Source organism: Epinephelus lanceolatus, chromosome 13, assembly GCF_041903045.1.
Source record: "Epinephelus lanceolatus isolate andai-2023 chromosome 13, ASM4190304v1, whole genome shotgun sequence".
NCBI lineage: Eukaryota > Metazoa > Chordata > Actinopteri > Perciformes > Serranidae > Epinephelus > Epinephelus lanceolatus.
Genome location: NC_135746.1, coordinates 24,106,179 through 24,125,164, shown reverse-complemented (window position 1 = coordinate 24,125,164; position 18,986 = coordinate 24,106,179). Strand labels below are relative to the sequence as shown.

Sequence of the window (18,986 nt, the reverse complement as noted above, 5' to 3'; positions counted from 1 at the left end):
AATCATCCCAGTTGTAACTGAAAGCCAGTATTGTTAAGACACTTAACTCAGATTACCCCTCAGCAAGCATCTTCCCATTTATGGTTATATAAACCTGCAGAGCATTACTCCAGAGGAGAAACAACACTTTATCTGGGTTTTAGTAACTCTCTATAAATAACCCTGCCTTTGAGCTAAAATCCCACATGACCGGTCTACTTGATGGTACAGCTGTATCGCTGATACTTCTCCAAAAACTCCCGGTACTCATGGAGACGAAATGAATGCGCTCTCTCACAACCATGCTGTTTTCTTCAAAAAGTTTAATTTGCATAATTATTTACAACAGATGGTTGATAGCAGTACTTAGAAGAGGCAAAACATACTGAGCCACGTTGATAAAGCAGGAAAAATAATAAAATGATATAAATTGTTGAAACCATTTCAAAACCTTGCATTTAGAAAAGAAAGTTTACAATTCATTTTATAGGTAGACAAATCTAGAAATGAAATAGTCATCTTAAATTAATCTTACAAACACAAACTGATCTGTAGAATGCTGTAATACTGAACAGCAATGAAACACTAAATAATACATTCAGTTTCACTATCCTGCATGCTATCTGAAGATCTTATAAAATAATGTCGACAAAGGAACGGTAAACAACGAAAACATGGTCAAGAGCGGAAAATAGTTCCATTTAAATTAGGCATATATTATATATTTATATATGTATATTTCTGTACAAATACTGAATATTTGGCATTATATTTATCCTCATTATTGATATATCTAACAATTCAAAATAGTTTTAAGCTAACCACAAACCTTTTTATGCTATCAAATTTTTCTCATGTCACATTGCAAAACCCATAAGAGGCCTTCTGTTATTTCTACCCACAGCCACGACACAAGACATTTCTCCACCAAAGGCAAACAAAATTGTGACTGCTCTCTCTCCCCTCATAAAACAATGGAACATAAAGAACAGCACGGATATAGAAACACTTCTCCTCCGAGTTAAACTGTAGCACACAACGCCAAAAAAATATGCAAATGTGGACAAGATATGCCCGCAGATTCTGACTGCAACTGTATTATCCATAAATTGGTGTGGAGACGAGCGGTGGTGTCAAATAGTAGAACTATTTTAAAAGCAATGTAGACCGATTCACATTGACTCAGGCCCATAACTCTGTAGATGGGCACTGAGGTTACATGTTAAAAAAAAAGGACTTACAGAAATCAAGTGTGAAAAAATGTTCCACAAAAGTACTCATTTAATGTGTCCTACACAAAATGTTAGCTTGTTTAAAGGAATGATTTGACACCTTGGGAAATAAACCTATTTTCTTTCTTGGCAAGATCAAAAATTGGATACCACTCTCATGTCTGTATGAAAGATATGAAGCTACAGCCAGGTGATGTTTAGCTTAGCTTAGCTTAGCTTAGCGTAAAGACTGGAAACGGGAAAACAGCTAGCCTGGTGACAACATCTTCCCTCCACCATCCCCATTGGTGTGTTCACACCGAACTTGATGCGAGCGTTTTGCGTGGTGAGATTACAAATTCAACGCAAAGAAGCACAATAGATGCAAATTTGTGGGGCATGCACCTGGATCAACATCCCACACTGCACACCTGGACCAATACTGCAATCAACCAATCACAGCCCTCTGACATCATCAGTGTGCTGCCCCTGCACTTCTTTAAAAATAGGTTCGTTCAAGATGAGCCAGGCCTGCACAGATTCGATCACCGGTGATCGGCGCACAATGCATGCCGGTTAGTTTTGTGTCAGACTTCATCCCGACTTGCTCTGACGTATTACCAATGTGGACAGCGATAAAACCACGAAAGCGAGGCGGCTGCAGTTTTTAGAGCCAGGCGCTGCAGTTGCTCTCCACCGACTGCACCGCCTGGCTCTCACCTGATCTAACAGCTGATTGGTTCAGATGGTCAGAGACTTGTGGTCAGTGGGATGTGAGGATTCTTAAAATAACATGTAGGCTACAGATGTGAAGCCCTGACTGCATCTGACTGAGCCTTAATGAAAGCTGTTGTCTAGTATTTTTTTTCCTCTGAAAATATGAACCTTATAGTCAAACACAGTTTATTCAGCCTGTGTAGCTGAGGGGACAGGTCAAACTGATATGATGCTGATTTGCAGGAGAATTCATATCAAATGGAGGATAAACCATGAACATAAACTACAGATCACCTGTAAAGCATTTTAATAGATTAATCTGTCATAATTAAAACAACTGGAGACTGAGAACAAACTGATATATGGGTCTGATCACTTTTTTAATGAACTGACATCATTCCAGACAGGATGTTAGTGTGTCTGTGACTTCCTGTATGGACTGAAGGCTGCTGGAAACTGTCGGGAAACTGTCCGACTTCACTGCAGCTTTTTGTCACCGCCCCCCGCTGCGGCCGCCTGCTCTCGTCCACTTTCCAGGCGAGGCGCAGTTCATCTCGAACAAGCCTTATGCCTACGTGCTTCTTAAGAGCTAAGCTAGTTTTCTAAATTGTTAGAATTGTTAGTACAATTAAAAAAATCCTCAGTAACGCTGAACAAAAACCTTGTAGGCTACTGCACGGTTAGTGAGTTAGCTTGCTAACTAGGTTGGCTACGCTAACAAGTAAGCTTGCCAATAGGCTAAAATATTGTTCCTTAATATTAAGAGTGAGGATAAGAGCATTTTCTAGTTGCAAAGACCTGTGAAGGACACATTTAGCTTACAAGGTTTTAGTTCAGTGTTACTGAGGATTTTGTTCAATTGTATCAACTTAAACTTGGAAAACTAGCTCAGAAGAAGTACAAAGGAATTTTGAGAGAAGCACAGGAGCAGCACACTGATGATGTCAGAGGGCAGTAATTGGTTGATCACAATGTTGGTCCAGGTACGCAGTGTGGGATGTTGATCCAGGAGCATGTCCCATTTGGCAAAATCACATCATGCATGCAACGCACACTGCGTTCCTGGACCAACATTGCAATCATCCAATCACAGGTCTCTGACATCAACAGTGTGCTGCACATGCACTTTTTTCCAAAGTTTTCCAAATTGGAGTTTGCACAATTTCACAAAATCCCAAGTAACACTGAACAAAGTCCATACAAGCTACTGCTGGGTTAATGAGTCAGCTTGCTAACTAGGTAGGCTATGCTAATGAGCAAACTTGCCAATAGGCTAGAATTTTAGCGAGTTAGCTTGCTGAGTAGGTAGGTTATGCTAACAAGAAAGATTGTCAATAGGGTAGATTACTATTAACTGACAAAGATTAAGGATAATGTTATTTTTTTAGTTGCAAATACCTGCTATTAACATTTTCACAGCCAACCTAGTTAGCAAGGTAATTCGCTAACCCTGCAGTAGCTAATAAGGATTTTATTCAGTGTTACTGAGGATTTCGTTCAATTAACTTCAATTTGGAAAACTAGCTCAGAAGAAGCACAATGGAAATTTAAAAGAAGCACAGGTGCAGCACACTGATGTCAGAGGGCTGTGATTGGTTGATCATAGTGTTGATCCAGGAATGTGATGTGGGATGCTGATCCAGGAACCTGTCCTATATGGCAAAATCATGTTGTGTGAGAGCAAATGGCGCAAAGACACGAAAAGACACGATATTCAATTTATGAGCTGCACTCAGTGTCAGTGCTGTACAGAGACAAAACAAAAACGTGCTTGAAGGGCGCAGAGATAAGTGAGCGACATCATAAAATTTCATAAGTCCTGAAAATACACCTGTGACTTCTGTAAGCTATTTTGTTGAGAGCTTCTTAGCAAAATGCTCTATGTAAATTAAGTTGGTCTTTTATTGTGGAAAGTTAACGACCGAAGGCAGAATAATGAGCTGCCATGATTGACGATAAAAAGTTAAGAGTGTCGCCATCATGGTTCAAACTGCCTCAGGGCACAGAACCTCCGTGTTGACATCCAGCTAATGGTTGTGCTTCAGGGCAGACCAAGTTAGCTGTTAGCTGCCTTCCCCAGTTAGTTAGCTAGCACAGATCTTAAGGGCAAATATTTGCAAGTTCACAACACTCCAGCGACCACATACGGACGAGTAATGCAACTCAAAAATGTGCACCACATTTGGTATGGACACACCGTAAGGCCCCAGGTCAACCGAAGTGGTTTTTTTTTTTTTTTTTTTCCTTAGCTGAAAAGGCCAGGTGCTCCTCAGGAAATGCCTGGCTGGGAGCGAGTGAAAGCACACTGGAGGCGCAGCATGTGGTTGCTATGATACAGAATATACATGGAAGTAAAAATGTTGGCGCAAAGAAGTGTACTTGATCTGGATGAAGGGAAGACTGAAGCATGTAGGGAGAAATGATACTGGTCAATGTGGGTTTATAAATAGACAGTATATTAACATATTTCTCCATATTTGTTGTTGTTCAGCACTTGTATATGTAAAATATGACGGCTGGTCTTTGTGGTATTTGTCCGACGGTTGGGTGAAAAGTAGAAGTCACGAAAAAAATAGCAAACAATTTGTGGGGTTTGCCAGTCTGTTTTTTTTTGTTGCAGACCAGCTGTTTTCTCTGTTTTCAGTCTTTATGGCAAAGCTCAAGTACGTTGAAAAATGTTACTTTTGCAGCAAATTGCAGACAGACTGCAGTGTTCCACACAAAGTTTGCATAGAACCAATTAGCTAACAGTTTGATGAATGTAGTACAGCTCTATTTATACATTTTTAAGTTTTAAAGCTAAGTTTAACAGCATGTTTAGGTGCTAACATCGGTAGCATGCTAACTGTGTAACTTGTAAGTGTGTACATAGTGGATCGTACAGGCACCCAAAGCACATCCTGATCAGATGCCCAAACCACTTATGCTGGCCCCTTTCGACATGGAGCAGCGGCTCTACTCTGAGCTCCCTCTGGATGTCTGAGCTCCTTACCTTATTGCTAAGGCTGAGCCCAGCCACCCTGCGGAGGAAACTCATTTCAGACTGCTTGTATTCGCGGTCTCATTCTTTCAGTCATTACCCAAAGCTCATGACCATAGGTGAGGGGCGGAACATAGATGGGCTGGTAAATTGAGAACTTCCCCTTCTGGGTCAGGTCGTTTTTAACCATGGCAGACCAGCACAGCAGCTGTAGCACTGCTGACACTGCACTGATCTGCCTGCCCACCTCATGCTCCATTTTACCCTCGCTCGTGAACAAGACCCCGAGATACTTGAACTCCTTCTCTTGGGGCATTAAATCACTCCCAACCTAGAGGGAGCAATACACCGTTTTTCAACAGAGAATCAGGGCCTCAGACTTGAAGGTACTTACTCTCGCCCCGACTGCGTCACACTTGGTTTGCAAACCGCCCAGTGCCTGTTGGATGTCATGGTCTGGGGAAACCATCAGTACAACATCATCTGCAAAGAGCAGAGATGCAAGTCTGAGGTCCCCACACTGGACATTCTCCTACCCCCCGGTTGCACCTTGAGATCCTGTCCATTAAGATCACAAACAGAATCGGTGACAATCCTGGCGGAGGAACAGTGGAACACCCCCTGATAAGGCGTTTGACTCTGTGCCAACGCAGCCCCCCTTTGGTTATATAGGGACCAGATGGTTTGTAGGAACAACCCTGGTACCCCATACTCCCATAGTATCCCCATAGGACTCCCAAGGGGACATGGTCGTAAGCTTCCCTCAAGTCCACAAAGCACATGTAGGGAGGAACTCCCATGACCCCTCCAGCAGCCCTGTAAGGGAGAAGAGCTGGTCCACTGTTCCACAGCCAGGACAGAAGCCACATTGTTTCTCCTGAATCTAACATTTGACAGTTGGTCGGAGCCTCCTTTCCAGTACCCTGAACAAACATACAACTAAAACCTGGTAATTACTGGGGTGTTTTGAGGTGGATTTCATTACTTGTGGATATGTTTCCCTGTCAGTTAAACACTTAAGCCAGGAGAGGTTAGCTAAGCCATAAAGATACAGATTAAACAAACAAGACATAACAGGTTATTTTGTGAGCTTTAGAGGTGATTTTAGGGAGCTTTTGTTACCTTTGGACAAAGCCAGGCAAACTGTCTCCTTGTTTTCAGTCCTTATGTTAAGGTAGTTGGCTGCTGGCTGTAGCTTTATAACAAAGAGATATGAAAGTGGTATCGATTGACTTATCCAACTTAGCAAACACAGGGATTTCCCAAAATGTCAAACAGTTTCTTTAAGTGGCAACAATGACCTAAACAGTACTGTAACAGCCCTCAGATTCAGGCTCATCAGAAGATGAAAAGCCAAACTAAATATCTAAATTAGGCTTATTGCTTGAGGAGCAGATACACTCTCATACAGCCCAGTATTAATGCAAGCATGAAATCAAACATGGTCCGTAATTACTCACTTGACTGCTGTTTGGCTCGTGACAACAGGCAAAACTCTGATCTATGTCATCAAAAGTCACATGGTTTATGAGAAGAGAGAGCAAGCAATAGAAAGACATCTTTGCAGTGCAACTGTATCTGAAACAAGGAGAAAAGCTTTCATTGTAAATTTCATGGAGTCTCACTTGAAGAGACCGTAAAGAGATCCTCAAGATACGTGTAAGGGAAACTCAGGGTTTTTATCTTGAGGATGTGACACTGCGGTTGTGTGTATGTGTGTACATTTGATGCTTTTGGTGTGTGCTGATTGTCAGAATAAACAAAATAAAGAAATTAAGAAATAAAAAGAAGCAAATTTAGGAAAAGTACAAGGAGAGAAGTGTGTTGATTCAGCACCTATACAGACTTCTCTGAGGTTTATCTTCAGAACAACTACTAAACAATGTTAGTCTAAAATATGGTGCTGTGAACTGTGGCGTAGAAAGCATAAACACATCTTGAGTAGTGACTTAAAAAGGAAAAGTGACCCTGGTAAAGGAACTCTTAACTTCTTACATCCGTGTGAATAATTGTATTACTTAAATATAGCTGACTTCTTCTTTTTACTAGATACTTCAGCATAAAGTAAGTGATCATGGATGTACAGGACTGAGCACTGGATGACAATGACAGCACACATTTTTGCTCCTGTGGTGTAAAGCACAATAGACGGCGTGCTTTCAGTGCTCTGTAAATGAAAGGTGATCTGCATTGGGGCCTGCAAGCTCTGCCGCCCCACAGAAGTACCGCTGCATAGTACACAGGCATGACAAAGTGTTCCTGTGGAGATTACAACTACTCCTACTATACCATGTTTGCTAAAACACTTAACCATGAGGTAAATAGCTGTAGGTGAGCCCGCCTGTCATTTGTATGAAAACACTATTGCACTTTTTGGCTGGTCAAGTTTTGTCAGTCTCCAGATTCTGTAGCTGTAGATGCCAAAAAGGCAAAATAAACTATCAGGAGATTACAATATCACAGCTCGGAGGAAAAATAGATAAAGACCTTTTTTAAGAAATGGTTTGCTGAAATGGATGTGACGTGCATTCTGAGATGTTTACAACGTCATATCGGCTCCCAAAGTGGTGCAGGGATGAATCTGTCTTAGCCCTCCCAGTTTCCTCGTCTCAAAGTTAATGGTTTTTGTTTACTTGGTTTTTGGTTGAAATAAGGTCTGTGGTCAACTCAAGCTTAAGAGACTTTCACGTTTTGTTCATTCGTTCTTTCTCCGTAACCGCCTATCCTGTTATGGGTCATGGGGGGCTGGAGCCTATCCCAGCTGACATTGGACGAGAGGCTGGGTACACCTTAGATAGGTCGCCAGACTATCACAGGGCTGACACATTCACACCTACGGGCAATTTAGAGTCACCAATTAACCTGCATGTCTTTAGACTGTGGGAGGAAACCGGAGCACCTAGAGAAAACCCAAGCTGACACGAAGAGAGAACGCAAACTCCACACAGAAGGGCTCCCCCATGCCGAGGTTCAAACCTCCAACTCCAGGTTCCAGGAACCAAGGACCCTTTTGCTGTGAGCCGATAATGCCAACCACTGCACCACCTTGTTCAGCCACAAAATAAGTCAGTAAATACCCTACTTGTGAATTCTGAAGCTTTTATGTGTCTTAAAAAAGGTGGTTATCAAGTTGCTAATTGGACTACAGAACGTCATCAAGCCTCATTGTGGGGGCGATGTAAAGTCATGTGACCATGGCATAGTTCGATTATAACCTAAGGTTAGCTTTCTACTTCTGGCGATTGCATTTACGCTTCATTATCTTCTTGACCAAAACGTGTAAGTAGCATAAAGATTTGTTTGCAATAGATCTTTTTTGCAATAATCCAAAAAGTTCCATTGGCTTTTTGACAAGGAAATTAGGGCAATGTTAATTTCCTTGTTGGCCTACAAATAAACATCATCCCTGCAGCACTTACTTTGTTTTTATTGGAGCTGTATCTGCCGTCCTAACATGTAAATTCAATTTTAAAAATGTAACTGCATCATGGTGAATTGTAGCAGAACATCTGAGTGATCTGAACCAAATATTAAAAAAAAAAAAAGTTAGCATATCCTCCTTTAATATCCTCTAGACTGTATTGTGCTGTAGTTCATTACAGTAGGATGTTTGAATTAGTCAAATATAAATGTAATAAATCTCTGCAGTCTGACCCAGCCCAGTTTCCAGCCCTTTGTTATGGTATCACGGACAAACCTGCACTCTAAGAGGTGTTGAAATCTTTTCTCATATCTCAACCCAAAACATTCACTCACAGAGTCCTATGAGAATCAAACTGTAAGGCACCTGAGGATTTGTCATGTACATAATTGCCAAACTCCTAAGCCCCTCATAGCATGTATATGACACACGGACGCAAAAGAAAAAAATTGAGCGCTTCGTCAGATGCTAAAGTCAAGAACTTACACAACAACATGAAAATGGTACTATGATTATAGAATAGCCCTGCTTGATACCACAAAAACACGTCATCATGAGTATTTCACGTCACACATACTGTAATAGTGTACATCACTCGCAGCAGCTGTGTCCCTGTAACCTCTGAGGACATCTTTGTGTCTGATATCAGTCTTACTGACTGGTGATTGGTGCAAAAACAGCCAAAGTGACATCATTTTTTCATTCCTACCAGTGACGGTGAGGTTGTGAGTCCTTGTCACTCTACTGTCCCCCTTAAGTGCTAAACCAACCTCATTACCTTCTACCAACACTTCACAGACTTTACTCATGCCTACTGGTTGGAAAGCGAAATCGATTCAAACAACCTGTAAGGAAATTCCTAGCAACACAAAATATGAACTACAAAAAGCTTTGTTTGAAAAGGTAGTTTTTTAAAGGAAAGCCTGGATTGATGATAATGAGTACCAGATCATCAAGTACTACACATGATGGAATCACAGTATGCAGTCTGTGGGAAGTAGACTTGATTTGCATTACCTTCAGTCAGGTGGAAGAGCAGTTGGATTGTTAAAATAGCCCGTCAACTGTTGTCAGAATTCAAAGAAAGCTGTTGTTGGTTCCTCTGAGGGCAAAACTAAGGGAGGAACCAGTGAAATAAATGAGGACTTTAATATTTCAAAGCTATAGACTTAGAAGGGAGAAGGAAGATGGCAAGACAAAGATAGCCAAAACAAGAATATCTTTTTTGTTCTTGTCCACCAAAACAGTGGTACTAAGTACTGAACAGTGAGAAAAATAAATATTTCTGGTTAACATCTGCTTAATGACTACCACATAGTGCCACGCCATTGTTACGACAGCCTGAAATTCCAAAGCCCATTAGTCCGAAAAATGTCCCATTGGACTGAAAGCCCACTTCTTCGACAGTCTGTTATTCCAGAAACAAATGCCCATTGCCCCAAAATTCAGTATCTCAAAAAATAATTCCTCCCTGCAGTTAGGGTCATTTGCCCCGCAGTTTTTGAGCCACCAATTTCAGGTGTTTTTACTGACCCTTTATGCTGTTTCTCATTGGCATTTGACACTTTGTACGATTTCCCAGCAGTGTTTGAGCCACTAAACCCATGTGTTTTTCACCAACCCATTCCTACCTTTCTAGTGACTTTTGTGCCACCAAATGTGGGTATTTTAAGCCACAACATCTTTTACTAACTTTTACTAACCATTTACTAGCCATTAACCATTAACCACAGCATTGTTGTTAAATGTAACGTATCAGTGGTTTTCAGAAACGTACAATGCAAACAGTTTTTCTGCTGATTTGGTTGTCTAACTGCAGGGAGTGTGTGTATTTGGAGAAACAGGCAATGGGCATTTGTTTTGGGGATAGCAAGCTTTCGGATAAAGGTGCTTTTGGGTCCATGGGACATTTTTCAGACCAATGGGTCTTCGAATATTTGGGCTGTCAGAACAATGGACAGTCCGCTAACACAGTGCTTACACATTTGGTTAGCACTACTGTGTAACAGTGTTTAGTAAAGCTAGCCTTTATTACTCTTAACCACATTTAGCAGGATTAGATTCTCTTATATTAAACATTCTTTTATATATACTATGATAAATAAATAAATAAATATATATATATATATATATATTATATTTAAAATTGCATGGGCACTAGACATTATTTATTAATAAATAATTAAGTCATAAACTCCCTTCTAGTTAAAGGGAAGGTAAGAAGATTTCTCCCCCCAAATAATCCAAGTGTGACTAGTTGACCAAGCAGGCCAAGGTTAGTAGAAAAAGTCCAGGCTGTTCTTGTGAAAGACGTACCAGAGAATAAATGAAGAAAACAGATTTGAAAGTTAAAATAAATAAACTGACTTAGTGAGTGTCAAAAATTTACTTGGGACTCACTATAACTCTGCATCAAACTGTAATGGGAGAAGCGGGCATCATTGGTGCGTTCCTCTTGACAGATTTTTGAAAGGACAGAAATAGACCGAAGTACTGAACATTTAAGCACTGCAGTTCGTAGAAGATGATTTGCCAACCTGTTCTTCAGAGTGAATCTGAAGAGGAAAAGACTTCATAAACTTGAGATGACTTCAAATCATTTTGCTTCCCGTCTAAAAGAGGGTAATTAAATGAAATTGGCCACAATCAGCTGGATCCTTCATCTTTGAAATACAATATAAATACTGTCTTAATGTTGGACGTAAAGCCCCTTAATGGAAGAAGGTACTGTATTTATAATTAAATTTCAGAAATCACTGAACTTAAAAGAAAGCCCTTGCTATCTTAACAGCTTCTGTAATTACTAATGCACTTCATTTTTCAAGCAAATTATTCCTCCCTTCAGTCTATACTTGGGCACGGTATACAGTGAAGAAATATACAGATGTATAAATTAAACCTAGACTAGAATTTAGATTTACAGGTCCAGTATGTAGGATTTAGGGGAATCAATTGGTAGAAATGGAATATAATATGTGTAACTATGATGTGATTAGTTTATGATCACCTTAAAACAAGAATTGTTGTGTTTTTATTATCTTAGAATGAGCCATTTACATCTACATGATGATTAGCGACTTACCGACTGTAAGATTACGCAGGACTTTTGCATCATTGGGCCTATGGAGCAAGCGCACCAGTGAATTTTGCCAGCTACTCTTGGTTAAGCCCTCCGCTAACTTGAACGGGGATAAAATGATTTAATCATGCGTCTCTTCTAGATTTTCTAAATGTTATCGGACTGAATGGATGAAATCCTGGTAGTGAAATTTGTCATTTTGTGGGGGTTGTGACGCTCAAAATATTGCAGCCACTGATTTACAGATGTCTCTTTCACAATGTAAGTCTATGGGGAAAAGTCTTTCGAGCCCAATATTATCACGTGATGGACGTGGAAGTTGTAGTTACACTACTTGGCCACTACGTCAAAATCCTACACACTAGACCCTTAAGCACTGAGAGTTACTGAGGAAGCTATGTCTTGTAAATATTGGTGTATATCAATCTGAACTCCATTTAAAATTGGTACTTATTCTTACAGTCTACCTGCAGAACTCTGAGTAAACATATCAGAAAATATAAGTTCATAGTTTATAATATGCATAAGGACATTAAAATAGGCAGTTCTTTAATCGGTATTTGAATTGTGAACTACAAGGACTTTCTAAAAATCAAATTGTATTATTTCTTGAAACATGCATGAATTGATCCTGTTAGGACTCGAAATGAGAAAATCTATTCTGTGATGTGTCTGTTTGTGAACGCTTTTGTTTCAGTAACAGCACACATGCCTGTACTTCCTGTGAAAATTGGGGGGATAAAATGTAAAGGTGTACTATGCAGGATTTTCCTAAAAACAATGCATAGACACACACAAAAGTAATCACTCTCAATCATTACTGAAGCGGTTTATCCACATACAACAATTCGTATGACATCTTCCGAAAAAGCACATACAATGGAATGTATGATATCTGGTTATTAGCACCCCACGAATGACATTATGTACTTAGGTAGTTATGGAGGTTAGGTTTAGGCAAGTAAAGTTACGTAGGTATTGTTCAGGAAAAGAAACATGGTTGGGCATCTTAAGGTTTAGGAAAGTATAGTTACGTTGGTAGGTTTAGGAAAAGCAACATGGAGATGACTATGATTACTCAAAGTTCGCTTGGTTTCACATGGTTCTGAACACTGGTCTCCTGGGGGAAAGTCCTGTGTGTTTTGATCCGCCACCTCAAGATGACTCCTTATGTGGACTACTTGTATTTTTACTCCTGTTAGTGCATTGGTCACGTGATCGCCACCGTATGATTACGTGGGTTGAATTACTGCCTTATGATTATGTAGTATATGTACGAATTTTGGTTTTCGTAGAAAAACGTACAGTGAAGGAGAACAGCCTGACAGGATAACTTCAGCATTTTTCAACCTGGACCTATGGAAAGTGTAATAACAAGAAACACCAGCAAGACGCAACGAATATGTAAACAGTAAAATAAAAACTTTTCATGCGTATACTGCATCACAAATAACGGTGTCAATAGAATTCAAAGGCCTGAGACACATCTGAAATCAGGTAAATATTCATTCACAATATTGAATATAATAATAATAAAATAATCTGAGCCGCTCTGTGTCAAAAATAACCACTATTCATGGACATACATTGACGATGTTCAGTTGCCCCATGTGCCTCCATTGCAGCTCATTCGGCGGACGGCGGCCTCTCAGTACTTGACAAATTGAAAAAATTGCTGTTCAAATCAGTCTCTTTAATCAGTTTACACGGGGAAATAGGGTCCAGGTTGAATGGTGCCAAAGTTATCCTTTATGACCCACTAGAAGTTTGGCGGTGTATGTATCCGCAGTGACTCTGCCCTTTTATTTTGCTGAGTTCGGGAAATTTTGGGGCACAGCACGCAAGTTCAGGTCAGGACTTTATGAAAAGGTAGTGACAAGGTGCCAGACCGCAAGCAGCACGCATCCAAGAGGAAGCTACGAAAATCGCAGTCACAGCGTTAAACAAACACGGATAAAGCGAACAAGGCTAAGGTTGGCTTTCTCTTCTCTGCAAACAGTAACCGACATTACCTGCATGGTATACCTTTAAGACACAATAAACCTGAAATCAATATGAACTTATGTATTGCCCTTGGTGACCTGGCATGTTGTCACTATTATTTTTGTGCCCTTCGAAATTGAATCTTTAAACCAGCCAACTAATTCGAAAAACTGAACTGAGTTTGATAAAAATAAACGTTTCGGAGTGACTTCCCTCCTGTCTAATTTAGTTGGATTTTCAGCAGCTGCTCATCTCCTAGGACATTTTTTTTGCATCGTTAGGGGCTCTACATTCATGAGTGTTTTGGTTAAGGCCGTCTGGTAAGGTAAGGGTTTCAGATTTAGCACTGATGTACACATCACAAAGTAAGAGCAAACAAATGCAAGCCTCGATGCAAGCGAAACAAACCCCATCGAAATCCCGACAAGCACGACTCACTGCCTCACACACATATTTACAGCACACAGACTGCCCTCCTCTGCTGAGTGCTATTCTAATTACAATAAAATGGGAAACATTAAACACTGTACTGCAGCATAATTCTATTGGCCCTATGTAGACATTTGTTTTAATTAGCTGGGGTTAGATTGGCAAATGAAAATGAATGGGCATGTACTGCAAATGTTAGGGAAACGTCGTTGCTGTGGTATAAAATATGGACAGGTACAATGCAGTTATGTTCAGCTAGCTGTAGCAGTATGCCCTTGGCTCAGGGTGGGCATATTAGATTTTACTTTAAGGTTGGTGGAATGTCAAAGCCTGTAATCTCTCCCGTCTGATAAATAATATTAATATAAATATCACTGACCTCTTTGCATGTTAGAAAGGAAGTTGAACCATAAAACCTTCTCCTCATTTACATCACTGAGGGCAAGAGCATTGCAAAGATGATCTTTTCTAAAGTCACAATCTACCACAAGTCATCGGAGAGACAACGGGCACCATATTAATAAATCTCTGTTTAAAAAGTCCTTGAGTGTGTGTGTGTGCGTGCACATAGGACTGGGTAAAGGACAACAGTTTTAGAGTAAAAAGCAGCACCATTTACTATAGTAACTGAATATTGTTAAAGTGTCATTTGCACCTGTCTTTCCTAGACTACATGAGCAGATCAAAAATAACAACACAAGTGTTCTCATTATGCCCCACTTGGAACAAAAGGTTGGATGCAGTGTGTGTTATGAGATATGGTTTCTGTTTAGTTGAGAAACAACCCCTTAATCAGCGGGACAAATGCACTGTCAAATCAACCCACAACTGTTTCAACTATAAATACTAAATGCATACTGTAGATTGTGATGTTGGTCATATGATAGATACTGTAAGTAGAATTAAAAGTGTTAGAATCACAATAGTTGTAATTACGAGAGGCCTGAACGCCGTCAGAAAAGAAAATGAAAACAAAAACACAAGGTGCAGTTTATATGACCTATAGAGTAACATGAAATTCTGTAGTAAATTTTCCATATCTGTCCTTGCAATTCAACTGCAACAATATCACATGAGCTTCATAAACTACATTTCCCTTGGAAATACAAACATGAATATTATAAGGTGCAAAATGCATTGTTTGATACAGTCACCTCTTCCAGGCTGCGCAAAACTGTCTTTTTGTTAATAATTCATATTTGTTCTGCAATGGAAATGTATCCAGCAGCAAATAACGTACATAGCTTAAGAATGTATAGTCCTAAAGAGGGGATGGTGTGGTATGAATGGAAATGAATAAATGTTGAAATGATGGTCTGGGATTTTTAGCCTTATTTTTTTAAATCTCATTCAGCAACACTGGTCAGCAGCTGCAGCACGCCTGGTTCAAGAATGGTAGATGATAGAGTTGAGCAGCACCTCAGACACAGGGTCAAACACTTGGACGTTTTAACCACAAACTGGCAGGAAACTAAGAGAAATTGATCAATGAAGGTATCAGCTTCATAGGAAAGGCTGGGTGTGAAGTTTAAACCAGTGATTCCCAACTGGTCCAGCCATGGGTCCAGATTTCTCCTTAGTCATTAGTTCAGGGTCCACACAGTTTAATATATTCAGCGTCATACTTGCGTTTGGCCATGTCATCGAGCTAGATTGCTGTCTCTGTCCAGTAGCTGTTCATCAGTCAATCACTCTACAGTACTTGACATGTTTGTGAGTCACTTGCTGTCCATTCAAAACTGACCCATGACCCACTTCTGGACCCTGACCCACCAGTTGGGAACCACTGTTTTAATGTACTGTTTAGCTGTAAAGTAAAATCCAGCCACCATGTTCAAAACAGTCAAGCTGAAGCCCCACCCACTGGGTGGTATTTTACAGCTAAACAGTGCACTAAAATATGTTTCTGAAAACATATGAGGTTTGAAGTTTGACAGTTTGACCGGAGTTCATGAGCAGTGATTGACACGACTGCCAGCTCTGTTAAGCTCCGTCTCCACCGAGCAGTACGGTACGGTTCAGTTCAGTTCGGTGCGCTTTTTCCACTGTGAAAAATTGTGGATGGTACCAATGGAACTGTTCCCTACCATCCCCATTTTTGTTCCCCTCTCTGTTGAAGTAAACAGCCAGTGTTGTTTACGAACTAAACACATTTGCAAGTCATTTGCGGTCCATTCAGAATGGATCCACAACCCACTTTTGGACTCTGACCCACCAGTTAGGAACCACTGGTTTAAACTTAATCAAAAAATACTTTTTTAAATTCTTTCTAGCAGTTGGATAATAATCTTTATATTTTTGTGCTGAGCTACACCACCGTGGGAAACATCAATCTCTGCTGCCGCTGTTCCTTCACACAGGGTGCTTTAGCCCGAGACCATTGTTGCTGGTGAGAAACTTTAGAGAAGTTGCACTTTGTGTTTCCTTTGAATGTGGCGAGTGTAACGTTACCATTACTCACAGCGGGGTAATGGCAACAATGAAGAGGACTGGAGTTTTAACAGTAATGACTATGATCAAATAAACCACTAACTTGGATTAATGATGAAATAAATACCAGGTGAGATGTTTATTTTGGGGTATAGCAGCTCATTCTCATAGCAAAGAGTCCCTTTCAGGTTTAAAGCTACACTAGGCAACTTCACATTATTGGCTCATGCTTACGTTCCAGCTGGCCTGTGGTCAGTTTTAACTGAAGAGTACCAAAAGGGCAAGAGGCAAAAGGTCTAACGCTGGTGTGTCCAGTTTTCTCAGCTTCGTTTTCAAAGTTTTATTTATTACTTTCTGTGGGAATCGTCTACACCAACTCACCTGACTCCTCACTCAGGGAAGATGGGGCGTTCTTCCCTATGGCAGTGCCACGTTGTCATTTAAGCTGATAAAAAAAGATGCATTTGCAACTGAACTCTTGCCTAGTGTAGCTTCAGCAGGGATGACCCAGAGAATGGCGACAGATGAGGAAAAAGTGGACGGGCAGTGACAGATGACGACAGCAGGCTGGGTGTGACGCCGCGAGCTGGTGTTGGGTGGAGGTGGACGAGAGGAGCTGAGGATGAATCCGTGGACCTCAAAGCCGTGTCTGGGCTTCAGGGATGTAGATCTCGATGCTGTCTGCCCTCTCTGTGGCTGAGTTCTGTCTGAAAGAAGCTGCTCGTTTGGCAGCCATGAGGCGTCTGCGGGCTTCCTGTCGCTGGCGGTCCTGAAGGTCCAGAGAACGCTCTCGCATAACACCACCACGCCCCTTGGACGGCCGCTTTGGCAGAGGTGGTGGCCACTTCCGCTCCTTAGGAAACAGAATGACAATCAAACAAGGCAAACACCTGTTAGGCTTATTATTACAGCGACAAACGAAACAGTGTTTCTTAATCAGCGGACGGATAATATGAATTATAACATCCACCCCCGAGAGACCAGGGCATTTTGTCACATGGGTTAGTTGTCACACCGTAAATATTTTCACCATCAGAGGGCACTACAGAGGACATTTGGCCATATCCAAAAGAAAACACTAAGAAAAACTGCTATATTCACTGACACACCAGTAAAGGAGGCACTTGTGGCTGAAAGTCAGGCACAAGTTCAAAAATCTGTTCCTCATCTGTTCCCCAAAAATGTGGGAGAACAGAATCTAAAGCACCAAAGAAAAAGAAGGCAGGTATAAAAATAAAGTTTCCAGATGCCTCTTCGTCAGACGAAGATGAGTGCCCGTGCCTTGTTTGTGTCAAGCCATTTGCAAACGGCTGTCTTCGAAAGAGTTTTGGGTCCAGTGCGTGAAATGCAAAGCGTAGGCTGAAGAGGCTATTTATTTGTGCCAGAACTAAAAATGTGAAGAAAAGTCATTGAGCGCTTGATATGTTTTAATTTTTAAGTTTGTTTGAAATCATTTTCCAGTTCTTGTAGCTGGTAATGATTTAACAGTCACAGGACTGATTCAAGTTCAACAATTAATCTCTTTTTTCTGTAGCTAAATTAATTTTAAATTTAAAAGAAAAGAACAGTGAATTGGCTAATTGTTTAGTTGTTGCAAAATCCAGTGTGATGTCTTATCCTACACAGTATGACAACCTACCATCTGATGGGGCAATGTGCTACATGTGCACACTCAATATTTAAATGCATATAACTCTGTGCTGAAAAAAGATATGACAATGAAATTAATACAAAGTACTTCTCTGAGACTTTGTTCTTTCATTTGACATGCACTTTTAAACAAAATGATGTACTGACCCCAAGATATATAAGAGTGCTAAAAGGGACCTGGTCTGCCGGGTCATCTCTGATAACAGCTCTGCTATGGAATGGAACATGAATTGTCTGCAGAAAAAAAATCCTTTATAGATACATAACAAAAGTGACAATGGCAATATTCTTTTCATTTAGTGAGGAAATTTTACATTGTTTTACACTGCTCAAAAAATTAAGGGAACACTTAATAGTCACAGTCTAGAGTCAAGATATCAATCTGTCCATTTAGGAAGTGACTGTGAATCAGTTTCAGTTGCTTTGGTGCAAATTAGGGATGCACCGATCTGATATCTGGATCGACTATCGGCCCCGATATCATCAAAAGATGGATCGGGTATCGGAAAATGCAACCTATACCTGAGGCGATCCTTTCCCTTTAAATCTATTGCAACGCGAGCGACGTCATACGTCATGGAGTGAAGGAGAGAATCTGCTGTGTGGAGGTATTTCACATTATTTCAACTGCTGTTGCACAATTGTTTATTTTTGTTCAAAATAAATAGTTCATCATTGCATTAATCTGTTTCATCTTGTTTCACTTTATCTTCAGAAAGAACTGTGTAGTCATCAATGCCTGATGCCTCTAGTCTTTTCTGTTCTACATGTAAAGGTATATAGCTTTTTAGGTCAACCATGGTATCGGATCGGGTTTCGGCTGATACTCAAAGCCACAGCAGTGGGATCAGTATCAAAACTGAAAAAGCTGGATCGGTACATCTCTAGTGCAAATGAAAGTGACAACAGGTGCAATGGAGAGGCAAAAGCAAGACAACCCCCAAAAAGGGAATGGTTTTACATGTGGTGGCCATAGACAGTTGCTCTCTCCTTATCCTTCCTGGCTGATTCTTCTCTAGTTTTGTGTTCTGTTAGTGTCCTTGTCACTACTGGTAGCATGAGGCGGTACCTGCAGCCCAATCAGGTTGCACAAGTAGTCCACATCCA

The 18,986-nt window shown here is 40.6% G+C and overlaps 1 protein-coding gene across 5 annotated transcripts in view; it reads right to left on the bottom strand.

The window, feature by feature from the left end:
- Positions 1 to 285: 285 nt before the first annotated feature.
- The window catches only part of dlgap2b (discs, large (Drosophila) homolog-associated protein 2b), a 142,979-nt gene continuing 124,278 nt past the window's right edge, over positions 286 to 18,986 (bottom strand). For all 5 annotated transcript variants that reach the window (XM_078173899.1, XM_033648456.2, XM_033648458.2 and 2 more), the window contains one exon: positions 286 to 17,082. In XM_078173899.1, the coding sequence (XP_078030025.1) occupies positions 16,867 to 17,082 (216 nt within the window). In that variant the 3' untranslated portion in view covers positions 286 to 16,866. The remainder of the gene's footprint in view (positions 17,083 to 18,986) is intronic.